General features: G+C 45.2%; 1 protein-coding gene across 1 annotated transcript in view; it reads left to right on the top strand.

The window, feature by feature from the left end:
* Window positions 1-18,946, top strand: part of LOC122802414 (zinc finger CCCH domain-containing protein 13-like) — a 1,157,483-nt gene that overhangs the window by 599,478 nt on the left and 539,059 nt on the right. Inside the window, exon 9 of the mRNA XM_044072036.1 lies at window positions 5,133-5,333. Coding sequence (XP_043927971.1) covers window positions 5,133-5,333 — 201 coding nt within the window. The remainder of the gene's footprint in view (window positions 1-5,132; window positions 5,334-18,946) is intronic.

Here is an 18,946-nt window from a genome sequence, read left to right as displayed (position 1 = left end):
CATTAGGACACATTCCACCAGGGCAACAGCCACTTCAACTGCCTACCTTAGAGGGAGTACCTACTAAGGATATTTTGGAAGCTGCAACTTGGAGTTCAGTACACACCTTTACCAAGCATGCCTCTTTACTCTAAATCCAGAGCTGGCTTTGCCACAGCAGTGCTGCAGGACCTCATAGCCACCCCGAATCCTTTATAGAACCAGCCACCCAATCTCGGCTTTGGGATTCAACCCAAGTGTAATGACTGCAGCAGTGAAACACGATGAACATAGTATAGTTTTGTACCTACCATAAATGTAGATGTTCGAGTGTACTCACTGCTGCAGTCCAGGTTACCCTCCCTCCATCCCCACTTGCTTAGCTGGAACTTATCTATACCTTTCTACCCTATACAATCTATGTGGTGTATTTGCTTGTAACTGAAGGTAATGTGTTTGCTTATGTTTTATTAGCAATATGTTTTGCCTACCTATTTGGGGGCACCTGACATCTGGGGCAAGAAATACTGAAGAAAATGGCGTCGGCTACAACTTGTATACCCCTGGCGCACTGACGTCAGGGAAGAAGCGACAGTAACCGACGCTGGACCAAGACTTTGGAACTGCGGGACCGCCTGACGGCAGGATAACCCAAGTGTAATGACTGCAGCAGAGAATACACTCGAACATCTACATTTATGGTAGGTACAAAACTGTACTTTCTGCCTTGACAGGGCTAAACCTTTCAGAAAATCTGACCAGATGCTAGTCAGCTTTGCTACAGGGGCAGAAAGCAAGGCCATTTCGAAACAAACCATTTTTAAATGGATATCACACTGCATCCATTTCTGCTACAAACACCATGGAAAACCTACCCCACAGGGGATCAGGCCTCATTCCACTAGGGCTACCTCAACCTCTAAAGCTTTTCTCTCAGGGGAGTCCCTACTAGGGACATTTTGGAAGCTGCAACCTGGAGTTCTGTGCACACCTTCACCAAGCATTACCATTTAACTATCTTTTCTAAATCCAGAGCTGGATTTGCCACAGCAGTCTTACAAAGCCAGCCCTACTACTTCTTGACTTCCTCCACCCTTCCTCAGCTTTGGGAATGTACCCAAGTGTGATGACTGCATCAGTGAAACATGAAGAACATAGTACAGTTGTGTACACTTACCATAAATGTACATGTTCAAGTGTATTCACTGTTGCAGTCCTGGTTACCCTCCCTCCGGCCCCCTGTCTTTCTATACTGTCTACCCATCCTCTTTTTTTTGGCCATATCTTATGGAAATGGTATTTACTGTTTACTGGAGGTGTTAAACACCATTTGATTGCTTCCTATTTTGGGGGCTGCTGACATCTGGGCCAAGACAAACTGATGTAATGTTGTTGGTTGCATGTTTTATACCCCTGACGACCTGACGTCAAGTATTAGGTGACAGCGTCTGACGCAGAAATCCCAAGACTCTGGTATTCGGGCCAACTGAGGGCTACCTGCAGGCAGATAACCCTAGTGCAACGACTGCAACAGTGAATACACTCTAACATCTACATTTATGGTAACTGTACACAAGTGTACTTTCTTACTCTCACTGTAACCTGAAAACACTCATTTGTGCACACACTCCTAACCCTAATGCAAAACGTTCTGTACATACAAAACTTTCATCATTAGTAAGCAACCTCACCTATCTAGTAAGCAACCTCACCTATCTGTACAAACCTAACACACCATATGGAAAGTCGATGTTCCCTACATCGTCATTTCCAGCATTCAGTAACTTACACCTTCAATGAAAAGCCCACACCAGTTCACTTAGTTGATATTAGCTAATTCTGTAAAGTGAACTGTAATCATATACAAGCACACACATGTACATGTCTGTATGTATATACATGATTATATAGGGTGGCACAGCGGGTAACTTTGTCACCTTACAACAAGAGGTTTGCTGGTTTGATTCTCTTTTGGAGTACTGTCTGTGTGGAAGCCTGTGTGACCTCTTTGTGCTGGTGTGTTTTTTCTCTGGGTGTTCCAGTTTCTACCAACATTCCAATGGAATGCAGTTAGATGGATTGAACACACTAAATTGGCCATAGGTGTATGTGTCCATACATGTGTGTGGTATGGAAGATCAGACACAGTAGGGCTTATCCATTCAGCAGACTGCACTTTGGCTGTAGATGATTGTCACTGCTGATGAGACACCCAGCTTGCATGAACAGAATGAGAGAGAGTATTCTCAAAGACTTTTGATTAAATGAGTGGATTAAAAAATACACACACACACACATTTCTATTATTGCATTTGGCATATCATCCTAATAATTATCTGCAAATGGGGCATTTCGTAGTACTGATATGACATGAATAAATGTCCCAAGGATAATTTTTGCTGCTTGGTGATGTACCAAAGTGATATGAGTTACTGTTAAAGTAATTGTCTCTTACTAAAATAGTTTTGTAAGGTACTTCATAGGGTCAGAGAATTTATTTATTTATTTCACATTTGTTTACTGGAAAAGTCCACCTGGACGCATACCTTTTTCAGCGGAGGCCCGGGGAGAAAATCACCACAAGTGACAATAATAAAAACATCCATAATGGAAAAATACATAATCATAAGGGTTTGGTAGTACAGTACAGGTAATTTACAACATATTACAGTACTAGTGAAACAGTGGATGGAACAACTAAGACAAGTTAACTGCAGTCAGAAATTAAACAAATGCGCAATGATTAGTTACTACAGATTATATTAACTTTTGAGTATATACATAACATCTCGCTTGAAAGGTTAAGATTAATGCTATATTAAGCAGTTTTGAAAATATAAGAAGTTTTCAGTAAGGAGGTAATTATGGATAAGGAAGCAGTCCGAGCCCTGGAACTGAAAGAAGTTTGAATTTCTGCCAAGGTCAGAATTGACAACCCCATATGTTGAACTGGGTGAAAGTCAGACAACATGGATCTACTGTTGTGGTACATACATAACTTTCATTTAAAATCTGTCCCTATTTTGGGCCTCTGTCCCCCACACCCTATTATTTTAGGCTTTGTCCAGATTTGTTGCACTTACAGGTTGAGAGGTATGGACTCGAGTGTTTTGGAGGTATTACAGAATAGACTAATCAGAATGTTTCTTTTTTCTGCAAGAAATTACATTTTTCTCTCTACTTCACACAGAATTTATGTATACAGTCATTTGTGTTTGAAAATATCACATTGGTTTTGGGATATAATAATGCAGTACATATGAGTATAATTATTACATTATTTGTATGTTATGAGTACTGATTTCACATTGTAGTTAACCTAGCACAAATACACCTTCCTGTTAAGATTTGGGGAAGAGAGTGGTACTGCATGATATACGTGTGTGTCTCACATTGCTTATGTTAATAATTCTAGGGAGGCATAAGATCTACATTGGACCCAGTAAGGTATGAGCTCCTTACTGATGAAAAAAAAAAATCTAGCTGAAAAATGGGAGGTAAACAATGGCTAAACCCCAGTATTGGAATTTGCTTTACAGGAGCCTCTCCTCAAATGTGTATTGTTATGGTAAGTAGCTTATACAGTTGTACTTTGTGTAAGCTACTTTACAGTTTTTCCATTGTCTTACCTCCAAGCCTCCCTTTATCAACCATGGCCAGTTGTTCCCATTTTGTTTCCCTATCCTAGGTAGTCCCTGATTAAGGCAAGAACTGACCAGTGAGTCAGTCTTACAAGCATTCTCAGTATTAGTTTGTGTTCTTGCTTCCATCTTGGCAGTGAGGGTGTATTTTAGATCTAACCCCTCCCTGGGGGGTATGACCTCTATCCTACAGGAATGAAACTCCTGTTCTTGATGCAGGTGTATGTTCTTGTGCACTCATGATGAGATGTGTCACCAAAGTGGCTTGATGGGTAAACATCTGCCCCACCTTCCCTGGAACTGCCTTTTGACGCATGGCCCTTACTTGAAGAGGTATATAGTATTGCACTGCCCTAGACTCTCCCTGCCCCCCACCCCTGGCATAAAAGCAGATTTTTGATAGTTCATCAACAGTAAAGTTTCCCTCATTCCCTCTATGTGGGGTTTAACCTGTAGTCACTATGTTCTTGGAGTTTTTTTGTGGGTGTTTTAAGTATTTTTTCTTTGTAATGGTGTTTGGCGCAGCATTGAATATTTGTCTCACATACATTTTCTCTGATGTGCTTCCAGAGAATCCATGCCAGTTCTGCATTTATGTTGAAGTCTCGTACCCCCTGCGTATGTATCTTTTTTTTTTTTTTTTGCCAAAAAAAAATATATATATATCTGTCTTGGCCTTGCAAATGGAAAGGGTTAGCTTATAAAATCCATCCAAACCATACAAACAATGGGTAGGTAAACTCGAATGTTTCATTTTACTGTTACAATTACTTTTTCTTGATCTCCTGTTGTTGTAAGGCTCTCACACTGAATTACTATTCTGATTTATCCCTTCTTCTGATTCTGGATGTGGAAGCTAGATAGAAAAACTATGTCTGGTGTATTCCAGATGCACTGTCTGAAAGACAGAACCTAACCTCCATGCTCTTGAACAATAGATTGACCTTAAATTGCTGCAATTTCACGAATATGACATTACGTCTGTGCTCTGACATTGCACTTACTCACTGTTCTGTTCTTTGTCTTCTAGAGGAGGTTACAGTGCTTACTTTTGACAATGTATAACACAAAAAGATTACCTCAGGCCAGCAGTATTCCTTGTGCTTCCTCTTTCCTGTTTGGAAATGTTTACATAACTACTGGGTTCTTTAATTAGTCAGTATTCTCAGTATCTGATATATAGATCTACAATGATACTGGAATGGGCACCTGGGATGCCATATCTTTTGACATTGTATTGGAGGCTGATGGAAGTGGTTAAGAAGTAACTTCCATGTTCTTTGGGTAGGTAGGTATTTTGCTTAAAGCTAGGACTAACAAGGGTACCACTCCTGAATACACCTGTTGCTAGATATTTCTGTTAACATTTTTTTATGGAACTGATTTTCTAAGAGGTTTGTTTGTGGTAGGTAGAATTGTCTTATCAAAATAGGTGAGATTTTTCTGTTGATGCTCACATGCATCTACCTAGAGACTGCATATGGTCATAAAGTCCTTAATTCCCTTTTCTAGATCCTCAAGAAGTGTGCAGGGTAAGAAGAAAGGACCTCGTACCCCAAGTCCTCCTCCACCTGTTCAAGAAGATGCTCCTGTTAAGAAGCACAAAGATAAACACAAGACAAAAGAAAGAACAGAAGATAAAGTAAGAGAATCAAAAGAAAGAGGAAGAGAAAGTGAAAAGCACAGAGAGAAAAAAGACAAAGAAAAGCTAAGGTAGTACAGCTGTGTTGATCTTGTACTGTATGTGACTATCTCAAGAATAAGAAAGATAGTATCTGATCAGTATTTATACCTTGTTAGTTTTTATTAATCAGGTAGGTATATTTGACAGGATTAGCTATTTGTTGGGTATGATTAATGTGGCCGCATGTAAGGAAACTTTAACAAATGAAAGTGAGGAGACTGATACCTTTCCAGAAATAAAATGAGATCTGAAGCAATTGTAGGTACATACGTAAGATGGGATGTTAAGTTGTCAATCTCTCCTTCGTTCTTGCTGTTTGGGATCGGAGCCAATCCTTGGCTCCGACTTGGCCATCTTCTATAGCTCGAGAGCTGTTTACTGGCTCGAGGCTACCCCTTATCCCATGATGCCTAGCGCTAGCTACCCAGATCTCATTTGCCACTTCAGCTGCGAGGTTCGTTGTACTGGCTCAGGCTTATATATTTTTTCTTCTACTACTTTTTCATTCAGATCAGGGCTTTTCTGGTAGTTATTGTTTTTGTCTAATAGTCGCTAAATGGTTTGTAGTAGTTTAGTGTTTTATGTGGGTCTTCCTAGAACTCGTTTTAGTTAGAGTTGTTCCCCTCCCCTCCCCCTTATCGGTAAGCTTATTCTTAGAATTTTCTTCTTCCTTATTGTGTAGGTAGCCGTTTTAGTTAGAGGCTTCCTAGTTCAAAAAAAATAAATATATATATATATGTATATATCTTTAGCTTGTAGTATACTTGTTATTTTTTGTGGTAGTGTCTAGTACTAGTCTTTACTAGTTCAGCCCTTTACTAAAATAGTCACTGTAGCAGTGATTTATAACTTAGTGTGGTATCTTCTATTTGTGGATTATGTCTAAAGAATCCAAGGTGTCGGGATTCAAGAAGTGTGACTCATGCTGTCAGAAAATGTCTGACAGATGGGCACACTTCTTGCGTCTATTGCTTAGGCGCAGTGCACCTGCAGGACTCTTGTTCCATCTGCCATGCATTTAGCCCAGGAGTTCTGCAGGACCGCAAAAACAAACTTATTTTGAGGGGTCTTCTTAAGCCCCAGGATTCACCAGCCAAGGCTCAGCCAGTGAAATCTCCTAAACCAGCCAAATCGTCAGCTCCCAGCTCGGAGCAGTCTTTGGCCCAAGTCTGGTCTACTTCTTCGGTCCCGGCTGGAACCGAGGAGACTGCCTCCTCGTCGGCTCCACCAGTACCTTCGGAGCCGTCAAGGACTCACAAGAGACCAAGGTCCCCTTCACTAGAGTCCATACGTTCGGCTCCTCGGTCTCCCCTGTTGCAAAGTGATCGCAGTCATAGATCTTCCCACTCTTCTCGGTCCTCTAGGCTCTCGGACCATGATGTGGAGAGAGTGGTCAGTAGGTTGTTGAAGTCGCAGGCACTGGCCAAAATGTTGCCCAGCCCTCTTCAACAGGTGTCTGCTCCATCCGTTTCTTTCGATATTCCTCCTCCGACTTCATTGAGCTCGGAGCCGGAGTTTGTTGGGGTTCGAGTCGTGGAACCGTCTGCTCCGATGACTATTTCTCCTTCATATCCGTCGTTGGCTCCGATCTCCTCGATGGTGCCTTCCGTAGAGGGATCTGGGTGCCGAGACTCCCTCGCCGGCTCCGAGGGGGGGCGAGTGGCATCGGACCCTTGTCCAATCCCGTTCTCCCTCTCGGAGCATCAGCTCAGGTGAGCTCGGCTCCTACATCGGCCTCGGAGCAGTCTCCCTTGGTGCGGAGGAGGATTCCGGTTTCCTCGGAGCCGGAGCCTTCTCTGCATCATGGCAGGGACACCTTCGATGTCATGAGAAATGTGCTGGCCTCTGAAACAGCTCTACCTTCAGCCCCACTGGCTCCGTCCCCTGTAATGCCTGCGCCAACCTCTGTCCCTTCTCCAGACCCCAAGCGTGGGGAACCGGCGCTCCAAGGTGCACCCCATTGGGTGTTTCCTCTTCTTCAGAGGCCTCCCATGATCATTCAGAGGAGCCCCCTCAGACGAAGAAGTGCAAGAGAAAGCACATTGACTCCCCCGAGTCTGTCACTTTGGATATGGATTTGGATGAGTCCCCGAGATCCCCCTCTGAAGATGTTTCCTTTTTGTACATCCTAGCAATACTTAAGCAGAGGGGGAACTGGAATACCCTAGCCCCTTCTGAGGACGAATCTGTATTCCTGGATGCATTCGGTTCCTGACTTCCACCTCCTGGGTTTCTCTGCTTTTCGATCCACTAATGTCAGTAGTGGCTCGAAGGGCTTGGTCAGCCGCGGATACAGTGGAACCAACCCCGAGGAGACCAGGCAAGTTTATTACTGCACCCCCTGATGAGCAGTTCCTTACTAAGTGTGTTCCCGTGGATGCCATGGTGGTAGCAGCAGCCACTAAAAAGGAGGTGGCGGAAACTTCTTCCTCTGTCCATCCTCCTAACATGGAGTCCAGGACTATGGACAGGTACGGGAAGTGAATGTTTGCTTCAGCGACCTTTTCTATGAGGTCACTGAATTATTTATGCCATTTCACCAGGCTTCAGAGGGATCTCCTGAAAGAGCTCGGAGATGCCCTCCAGGATCCATCAGCTGAAGGGGCTCAGGCTAAAGTGGCTTCTCAGCTGGCGACCCTTAACTCAGTAGTTAACTCCTCCATGAGGCTCATTTCCTATGCAGCCAATGGTGCGAGTAGATCCGAAGGCACAGGCATGGCCCTTCGGAGACATGCACGGACGCTGCTGTGTAATTTTGCGGAACCCTTTAGAGCGTCATTCACCAACACTCCCTTTGACGGTTCCTTTCTCTTTGGACCACAGGTGAAAGACACTCTCACTAGGTGTGAGCAGGAAGGCAAGACTCTCTCTGCCGTGGGAGTCCGTTTTTCCACTCCTTCCAGACCATACCCCAAAGGTCAGAAGAGTGGGAAAATGTGGTTTCGGAAATCCCGGGGAGCTTCGCCCGACACACGTAGTGATTTTTCCTCCAGGGGCAGAGGAGAAAATAATAACAACAGACACCGCCCTTGTGGCAGAGGGGGTCCGCAGAACCAGGGCAGCAGAGAATCTTTCTCTGACAAGCCCTTCCAACATCCCTGAAGGGTTGCCCGACTGTCCGGGGGAAGACTTTCCTTGTACCCACAAGTCTGGCTAAACCTTACGCAAGACAAATGGGTACATTCAATCATATCCGGAGGTTACAGAATCCCATTCTCTCAACCCCCTTTACCGTCACGCAAGTCCCTCCCAGATGTTCCACCCAATCTGAGGGACCAAGCAGTTATAGAAGTTTCAAAACTGCTAGAAAAAAAGAGTCATTCAGGAAGTCCCGGCAGACCAACATGGATCCGGAACTTACTCAAGGTTCTTTTTGGTACCAAAAAAGACGGGACTGGAGACCTATTTTGGATCTCAGCAGACTGAACAAGTCTGTTCAAAGGACAAAGTTTCGGATAGTCATGCTACAGTCCATTCTACCCTTTCTGGGTCAGGACAGTTGGATGTGCTCCATAGATCTCCAGGATGCGTACTATCACATCAAAATGGACAGATGCTCCAGGAGGTTCCTTCGCTTCCAGCTGGGAGACAGTCATTATCAGTTCAGAGCTTTGCCCTTTGGTCTCACCACAGCCCCCAGGGTGTTCACCAAATGTATGGCAGTGGTCATGGCTCACCTGAGGAGTCGAGGATTCCAGGTGTTTCCATATCTAGATGACTGGCTCCTTACTGCTACCACCAGGCATCAACTCCTTCAAGCCAAGGACTATACAATTTCAATTTGCTCCCAGCTACGCATTACCATAAATTTCGAAAAATCTGCCTTGTTGCATTGTCAATCTATTACTTATGTAGGAGCAGACTTAGATACAAGGAGCATGTCCGCAAAGCTACCTTCGGACAGGGCTTCCACAATTCGCCAGCAAGTTCATATCCTCATGCAATGCAAAAGGGTACAAGTCAGGTATGTCCTTCAAACTCTAGGTTCTATGGCAGCGGCAATTCTTCTGATACCCCTGGCCCGCTTTCACAAGAGAATCCTTCAGTGGCTTCTATTCACACAGTGGTCCTTCCAACAGCTCCCCATGTCTCACACGATCTTTATTACAGAAGCATGCAAAAGGCACTTTTCCTGGTGGATGGTCTCCCCACTAGTCACTCAGGGCAGATCCTTCATTCAGCCCCCTCCGGTTGCTACAGTGACAATAGACGCCTCACTGATGGGGTGGAGGGGGCATTATCAGGGAAGGACAGTCCAAGGCACTTGGCAGACTCACGAGTACCATCTGCATATAAACGTCCTAGAAATGAGAGCCGTGCTCCTAGCGTTGCAAGCTCTTCAGGACTCTCTCCCTTCTGGGACCATTGTGATTCAAACGGACAATATGTCAGTGGTGTGGTACATCAACAAGCAAGGTGGAACTAGGTCCTACACCCTATGTCGAGAAGTGCTCAGACTCTGGCAGTGGGCGATTTTCTCCCAAGGATGTCCTTCATGGATGCATCTGCAGTCATAACAAGTGGGTTGTCCTGTCGTCAGGCAGCCCTGCAGTCGGCCGGATTCCGAAGGGTCCGGCTTCGGCTGATGTCGCACTCCACCCGACGTCATCTCTGTTGGTCTTCGGGTATAAAAGCATCAGCCGACGCCATTTTCCTCAGTCTTTCTTGCCGCGTGGCGCCCGAAGCAGAAGCTGTTCGCAAGTGCCGGTCGGTCGGGTCCAGAGATAAAGACCGACACTCGCGGTCCGCGGTTTCGGCCGAAACCACGGTAAAGCAAACCGCGAGTGTCTCGGTTTCGGCTGAAACCGAGAAAACTGATCAAAGTACAGCTGAACCTATTCTTACAACTGAGGCCCCTGCTACAACTCTTGAATCGACCTCAGAAATTTTACCCACTACGGTGGTTGACTTATCAGACACCATTCCCTTGGATGTCTCTACCCCAGCACGTGGTGCTGCTAGGCCTCCTGCTGCCATGTCCATTAAGGCCTTCGCCAGGGCTAAAGCAGCCAAGACTTCTAAAACAGTGCCTGTTAAACCCCCCACATCCAGGCCCTCTTCTAGTTCTCAAATGCTTTCTTTGGCAGAAGATTTAATTTCTTTAATTAGAGGATCTCAACCTCACCCAGACAGGGCCTCTCAGCCCCCAGAGAAGAGACCTAGGGTAGAGCCCCCTGAGCCAGTGTCTTCTGATGATTCTGCTGATGAATCAGACATAACTGACCAGCCTGAGGCTCCCTTCTCCAATTTTGAAGATTCTGATGCTGAAGAATCCATTCCAGCTGCTTCCCCACCAGAAGAATTCTCCTTTGGGGAAACCTTGCATGCCATGCGAGAACAGTTCCAATGGCAGCAACAGGATTTTTCAGACTCCAGAAAAGACTTAGGACCTTTCTGCACCTCCCACAGCACAGGCCCTTAGCTATACCTCCTGTTCTCTCTGTGGTGGATGATGCTTTCAATGATGTTTGCTCCGCTCCAGATTCTTTACCCCAGCCCCTGCCAAACCAGACAGATTTTACAGGGTGCCAGATACTCATCACCACCTTTACAAGGCCCCACTTGCAGACCCAGAAACTATATCCCAGGGTCCCAAGGCAGTAGCCGCGACCACAGCTAAAACCCTATTCCTTCTGAAAGGGAAGCAAGGTCATTAGACAGATGGGGTAAAAAGGTCTACACTTCAGCTACTCTCTCAGCTAGAGCTTTAAACTGTCAGTTTCACATGATACAATACCAAGAGTTTATGCTTGATCAGTTAACTAAAAAACTAACCACTGATGAATCTCTTGATAAGAAATATGTATTAGAGATGGTAAATAACATACAACAGGTTAGCAACCATTCCTTAAAATGTGGCTATGATGCACTGGAGGCTTCATTTAGATCAGCCATGACAGGCACAGTGATAAGAAGGCATGCATGGCTAAAAGAACAAGCTTTACGAGATCATGTTAAAGCTAAGTTGCTAGATGCTCCTATGGACAAGACAAGTTTGTTTGGTACACCTGCCCAGCAGGTTATGAAGAAAATGGAAGAAAAGGCAAAATCTGTTCAAACTGTTAAAGATTTCTTGCAGGTTCAACCCCAAGGTTTAGCAGGAACTGGCCTGCCAAAATTGGTCCTTTCCTGACTCCACAAAATTTCAAAGGGGCAGGAATAGACGCTCCAGAGGCAGAAACCAATCCAGAGGAGGTGCCTACAGAGGACGACAGTGGCAAGGTAACAACAGAGACACAGACACAGCCACTGCCACTACATCAGCACAACCACAGTGACTTAATCCTAAATCCGCCTACCAGGGAACAAATAGCAGCTCCTCTAGGCGGAAAGTTAACCTTATTTCCAAAGAACTGGCACTACATAACAAAAGACAAGTGGATTTTACAAACCATAGATCAAGGTTACCGGTTTCACTTCCACACTTTACCAGTCAAAGAGGAATGCCAAACCTACCTCCAAATCAAAAACAGAGGCTCTACGCCAGATAATGGAGTTAGCAAACATGAGAGCTGTGGAAAGAGTGCCAACAGCAGAACAAGGAAAGGGTTCTACTCCAGACTATTCCTAGTTCCAAGAAAGGAAAAAGTTGGAGACCAATTCTCGACCTGTCCACCTTAAATACATACATCATTGTCCCAAAATTCAAAATGCTGACCCTACAGCAACTTCTTCCCATGCTGGGCAAGGAGTCTTGGCTGGTAACTCTAGATCTCAAGGAGGCATACCTGCACGTCCCCATTCGACCAATCTGCAGAAGATACCTCAGATTTCTTGCAGGATCAGAGCACTATCAATTCTCAGCATTGCCCTTTGGCTTATCTACTGCCCAGAGTATTCACAAAATGCCTGGCATCAGTAATCGCCCATTGCAGACTACAGGAATTCAAATTTACCCATACCTGGGCGACTGCCTGCTACAAGGGACAACAAAAGCAAGCTGACAACAGATTTACAAAGGGTCATTTACTTGCTACAAGGACTGGGATACACAGTCAATTTACAAAAGTCAAGGCTGATACCATCCCAAACAAGGACGTTCTTGGGCGGAATTGGACACAGTACAACAAATGGCATTCCTGACTACAGAAAAACAAAAGAACTTCCTCTTTACTTTTGGCACTAACAAAACTGAACAAGTTAACAGCAAGAAAAGTTCTGCAGGCCTTGGGCTTCATGGCATCATGCATAATCTTGGTCCCATTTGCCAGACTACATATGAGGAAACTACAGTGGTACCTAAAGAATTTATGGTCCCAACACAGACACAGTCTAGAAACAGAAATCCCACTAATTCCATGCTTAAAACAGGAGTTCCTATGGTGGGCTCAGGCATGCCAGTCAAACCCAGGCCTACCCTTTCGCAGATGTCAACCAAGCCAGACCATCACAACAGACGCTTCAGACCTAGGATGGGGGGCCCACATGCTGAACAAATGCGTGCAAGGATTGTGGACACAGGATCAACTTCGCCTGCACATCAGTCTAAAAGAAATGCTGGCAGTAAAACTGGCAATCCAAAAGTTCAAACCATTTCTCAAAGAGGGCCAGTTGATGATAAGGACAGACAACACCACAGTCATGTGGTACATCAACAAACAGGGAGGCACTCATTCATACCCCCTATGCAGAATGATTTTGGAGCTGTGGACCCTGGCACTCAGCTACAACATTCAGTTACAGGCAATATTTGTACCGGGGAAAGACAATACTCTAGCAGACATATTAAGCAGAACCACTTCGGATGCCCACGAATGGAAACTGCACCCGGACATCTTCAAGACCATCTCAAAGAAATGGGGAATGCCACAGATAGACCTATTCGCATCACCTCTCAATCACCAGCTCAAAAAATTCTGCACAAGGACATTCCACCCACTAGCATGGAAAGTGGACTCACTCTCCTTCAACTGGAAAGGCCTAACAGCATATGCATTCCCACCTCTTCCTTTGATACACAAGGTACTACTAAAAATCAAGGAAGAGCGTCCAAGGATAATCCTGATAGCTCCAAACTGGCCAAGACAGCACTGGTACCCACTACTGAAGAGCATGTCTCAGAACAAAATGTGGCCAATACCTCTGATGCCTTTGATGTTAACTCAGAACAACTACAGCATCATACATCCAAACCTAAAAACGCTGCAACTGACTGCATGGAACATCACATAACAGCAGCTAATCCAGAACTTTCCCAAAGAGTTAAAGACATTATTCTTGAAGCACGCAGACCTTCAACAAGAAGGAACTATGCTGGAAAATGGAAAAGGTTTGTCATTTGGAGTGGAAAGAGGAAAGGATGTGTCAAACATAGATATGCCTAACATTCTGGAGTATCTGGCGAACTTCTTCATTCAGGCCTGTCCTACTCCTCCATCAAGATACATGCATCAGCTATTTCAGCAGAATACAGCTTTGATCCACCTGTTTTTCACACCCTTTGCTCAGGCAGTTCCTCAGAGGAATCAAGAATGTAAAACCTCCAAGGAAACCACCATTACCAGCTTGGGATTTAAACTTTGTGCTAGAAAAGTTGACACTATCACCCTTTGAACCAGCAGCAACAGCAGACCTACAACACCTGTCATGGAAAACTGCTTTCCTACTGGCAATAACTTCAGCAAGGAGGGTTTCAGAACTACAGGCCTTAATGGCAGTGCAACCCTTCCTAATCTTCCACCAAGATAGAGTGTCCATGAGGACTAATCCTACATTTATGCCCAAGGTGGTATCCAGAGTGTCTTTGAACCAGGCAATCCACCTACCTACCTTCTTTCCCAACCCACAAAACAGAGGGAAAGAATACTGCATACCTTGGATGTACATAGACAGCTACGCTACTACTTGGACAGAACAAAAACAGCAGAAAGACTGACCAACTTTTTGTAGCCTATGCAACAGGAAGGGAAGGAAAAGCTATTTCCAAACAGACAATCTCCAAATGGATAGGAAACTGCATACGATACTGTTACTCCTTCCATGGAAAACCAATTCCACAGAACATAAGACCTCATTCTACAAGGGCAACAGCCACTACCACAGCCTTCTTACGAGGAGTGGCAACCAAAGACATTATTGAGGCTGCTACTTGGACCTCCGTGCATACATTTGCCAAGCATTATAATTTGCCTCTATATTCCAGATCCCGAGCAGGGTTTGCCACTGCTGTACTGCAAGGGATCCTAAACACACCATAATCTACTTTTATCCTCCTCCCTTGTTGGCTATGGTATTCTACCCACTTGTTATGACTGCAGATGCATCCATGAAGGACATAGTACAGTTTTGTACCTACCATAAATGTAGATGTCGAACTGGATAGCATCTGCAGTCAGGATTACCCTCCCTCCTTCCCCTCTGTGGTACTCCTAGGGTGTTTACCCTCCTAATAGCTAGCTGTTGGGGAGTCTTTTATGGTGTATTTGTTTGTATATATGTACATATATGCTTATTGTTGTGTTTACCTCTATCTATTTGGAAACATTGGCATCTATCCAAATTTTTAGCCTGCAAGAGGGCTACTGGCATCTGGGGCAAGAAACACTGAGGAAAATGGCTGATGCTTTTATACCCGAAGACCAACAGAGATGACGTCGGGTGGAGTGCGACATCAGCCGAAGCCGGACCCGGACTTTGGAATCCGGCCGACTGCAGGGCTGCCTGACGACAGGACAACCCACTTGTTATGACTGCAGATGCTATCCAGTTCGGACATCTACATTTATGGTAGGTACAAAACTGTACTATTTCTGATTGCGACGCACATCCCTGGGACGTCCAACGTCATAGCAGACAGGTTCAGCAGAGCTATTCTCATGCCTCACGAGTGGTCTCTGAATCAGGTGGTTGCGGATTCAATCTTCTGCAAATGGGGACAGCCTTGATGCAACCTTTTTGCCACCCCCTTCAACAGCAAATGCAGCAACTACTTCTCCCTTCTTCCGCTTCCTGGTCACTCTCCCAGAGACGCTGTAGTCCATGATTCGCCTCAGGGACTTCTTTATGCCTTCCCTCCATTTCTTCTGATACCGAAATTCATACAGAAAGCTATGTCGTTAGGTTGCAGAATGATCCTCATTGCCCCCTACTGGCCTCGACAGATATGGTTCCCATTTCTGCACCATTACCTTCTCGAGCAGCCTTGGACTCTGGATCCGATTCCAGACCTACTGATTCATCAATCAGGTGGGCTGCATCAATCCCTGTAAACACTCCAGCTCACAACTTGGTTGCCCACTTCCAACCTTGGCCAGGCTTCCCAGCATTTCCCCGGCCATACGCGACATTATTGTCTCCTCCCTTAAGTCTACCACTAGAAGGACTTATGCTAGCAAATGGAAACGTTTCTCTTGTTGGGCAGAGGCTAGGAATATAGATACAGCCCCTATCCACGAAATTTTGGAGTTCCTATCAGAACTCTTTCATTCGGGGTCCGCTTCTGCTACAATCGGGGTTCAATTAGCGGCCATTTCAAATTTTCATGTTGGGTTGTCTAATGCAAACATTATGTCTCATAAGCTGTGTAAAGCCTTTCTAAGAGGGGCTACCCTCCTTAGACCCCCAGTGAGAGATCCCCCTCCTCCTTGGGTTCTTAATTTAGTATTGACCTCCTTGATTATGCCTCCTTTTGAACTGGCAGCGTCCTGCTCCGTTAAGTTTCTATCTTGGAAAACTCTTTTTCTGGTGGCTATTACTTTAGCCAGACATGTCTCTGAACTTCAGGCACTATGCATCCGTCCTCCATACTTAGTATTTCATAAGGACAGGGCTGCTCTGAGGACTAATCCCTCTTTCCTTCCGAGTCTGCTCAGAAAATAATTTGAATCAATCTATAGACCTACCTGTGTTTTTTCCTAACCATACCAACAAGGCAGAATACAAGTTATATCTATTGGATGTTCATAGACAATTGCGTTTCTGCTTGCATAGGACGAAGGATATAAGGAAGTCAGACCAACTATTCCTTTCCTATGCTCGAGGCAAACAGGGTCTCCCAGTTTCCAAAGTGACCTTACCCAGGTGGTTGTCTCACATCATTACGTTTGTCTATCAACTAAGGAACAAAGAGTTGCCTTTCAAACCGAAAGGTCATTCTACTAGGGCCTTAGCCACCTCTTTAGCCTTCCAGTCTAGGTTGCCCATGGACTCTATCTGTGCCGTCACTACTTGGGCAAATCCTCATACCTTTATTTCTCATTACAAGTTGGATTTGTTCTCCAGGAGTAGAGCTAGCTTTGGTTCCACTGTTGTGAAGAGTCTTTTCCAATGAGCCACCCAGGATTGTAGGTGCTAGGTACACTGTCCCAAACAGCAAGAACGAAATCGAGATTGACAACTTAACATAAAGAAGTTATGTACCTACCATAACGTTCCATGTTAGTTGTCTTCATCTCGCCTTCTTTCTTGCATCCCCTCCTTCATCCCCCTGTCCTATTGGACCGAGAGGAGTTCAGGTTTCACTGGCTGAGTATTCTCTGGTTTGTTTCCTCTACTGACTTAGAGAGTAGGACAGGTATGCTTAACCTTTTATTTGGAGGGGTTCATTCAATAGTTATGTCTGGTATTAGCTATTTCAAACGAGATCTGGGTAGCTAGCGCTAGGCATCATGGGATAAGGGGTAGCCTCGAGCCAGTAAACCGCTCTCGAGCTATAGAAGATGGCCGAGTCATAGCCGAGGATCGGCTCTGATACCAAACAGCAAGAAAGAAGGCGAGATGAAGACAGCTAACATGGAACATTATGGTAGGCACATAACTTCTTTATATGATTCATTTGATCTAGTAAAATTAAAACCCATATGGTTCAAATCAAGATTGATATTTCAGTTTGTATATCAGTGGAAGCAGACCAAACACCACCCAGGAAACACAAAAACAGTTTTTTTTTTTTTTTTTTTTTTTTTGGGGGGGGGGGGGGGGGGGGGGGCAATCCCCCGCCCCCCTCTGCACTCTCACATCTCTACATCCCCTACTTGATTATATGTACTAACTCCAAGATTGCACTACAGTAGGGATAAAGGCACATTCCCGATCACAACTGTACCTCGATCTTGGTCAAAACAAGTTGATGCACTAAATTGTTGATCATGTGGTCTCGACCGTATGGGTTTTAACATTTTCGTTCCTCGATCAATCTAAGTAGACCAGTAACATGGGGATCTGTTCTGCACACAGTTCATGAGTATGAACGTTTAGTTGTCACTTGTAGGCTTAATCTTATAGTAGCTAGCCAGCTGTGTTTATTATAGTTTGTATCCAAACTTCCATATATGGAAACACCATTCCATGTTTGTTGCAATTGTAGCAAATCCATTATAGTTTTCAGAGTGTGGAGTTGAGCAAAATAATGCTGTTGTATCAGGTAATACCATAGACCGTCCTACAAGTGTGAATGGTTATATTCTACCTACAGTCTATTTCTGTTATGCTCACTTTTCTAATATGTCTCCCTCTCAATCTTTCCATAGAAAATGCACTATACTGTCTACTAAATGGTGATGTCCTTCAAGGATGCATCTGCAGTCCTAACATATGGGTTGTACTGCCTCAGGCAGCCCTTCGGTCGGCCGGATTCCAAAGTCTGGGTCTGGCCTCGGCTGATGTCGCACTTCACCCGACGTCATAGCTGCTGTCAATCGGGTATAAAGGCATCAGCCGACACCATTTTCCTCAGTCTTTCTTGCCGCGCGGTGCCCGAAGCAGAAGCTGTTCGCAAGTGCCGGTCGGTCAGAACCAGAGATTACTACTACCGAAGACTTCTAAAAAGCTAAGTACCCCGTTGGGGACTCTTTCTTGCCTCAGCCGATGTCAGAAAAAGTAAATAACTGTTTAACTTGTGGGAAACAAATACCTCATAAGGATTTCCACTCTTACTGCCTTCCTTGCTTAGGCCCAGACCACGGCGTATCAGCTTGTCTAGCCTGTGCTTCCTTCAACCGCCGGACACTTAGGCGTCGGTCGGAGTTGCAGAGGAGTTTTCGGCCCGCTTTTGCTTGCAACATGCCGTCGGAGACTCCGACTTCACAATTAGCTAAAAAGCGTAAGGAAAAGGACCGACACTCGCGGTCCGCGGTTTCGGCCGAAACCACGGTTAAGCCAACCGTGAGTGTCTCGGTTTCGGCTGAAACCGAGTCCACGGTTCTTCCTTCGGCCGAAAGCATGCCTCCTACAACCGAGGCCTCTTCGAGCATGGCTGAATCTGCTACTGAAATTCCACCTGCTGTTGCAGGTTCTCAGGATTTATCAGATACTATCCCCTTAGACATATCTACTCCTGCACGTGGAGCTGCTAGGCCCCCTGCATCCATGTCCATCAAGGCTTTTTCTAGGGCTAAAGCAGCTAAATCTTCTAAGGCCTTGCCTGCTAAAACCCCCTCACACAGGCCTAGCTCCAGTTCCCAAATGCTCAGCCTGGCAGAGGATCTCATTTCTTTGATCAGGGGATCCCAACCTCACCCTGACAGGGCCTCTCATCCCCTCAGAAGAGGCCTAGAGCAGAGCCCCCTGAGCCAGTTTCATCAGATTATTCCTCGGATGATTCAGAAAACTCAAATCCCCCAGAAGGCCCTTATTTTCCATATGAGGACTCTGACGCAGAAGAATCAATTCCTTCTGCCTCTCCTCCTGAGGAATTTTCTTTTGG

Source organism: Protopterus annectens, chromosome 5.part0 (assembly GCF_019279795.1).
Source record: "Protopterus annectens isolate FY-2018-M chromosome 5.part0, PAN1.0, whole genome shotgun sequence".
NCBI classification, from domain to species: domain Eukaryota; kingdom Metazoa; phylum Chordata; order Ceratodontiformes; family Protopteridae; genus Protopterus; species Protopterus annectens.
The sequence above is the reverse complement of the archived record's forward strand: the minus strand, read 5'-3'. Positions and strand labels throughout refer to the sequence as shown.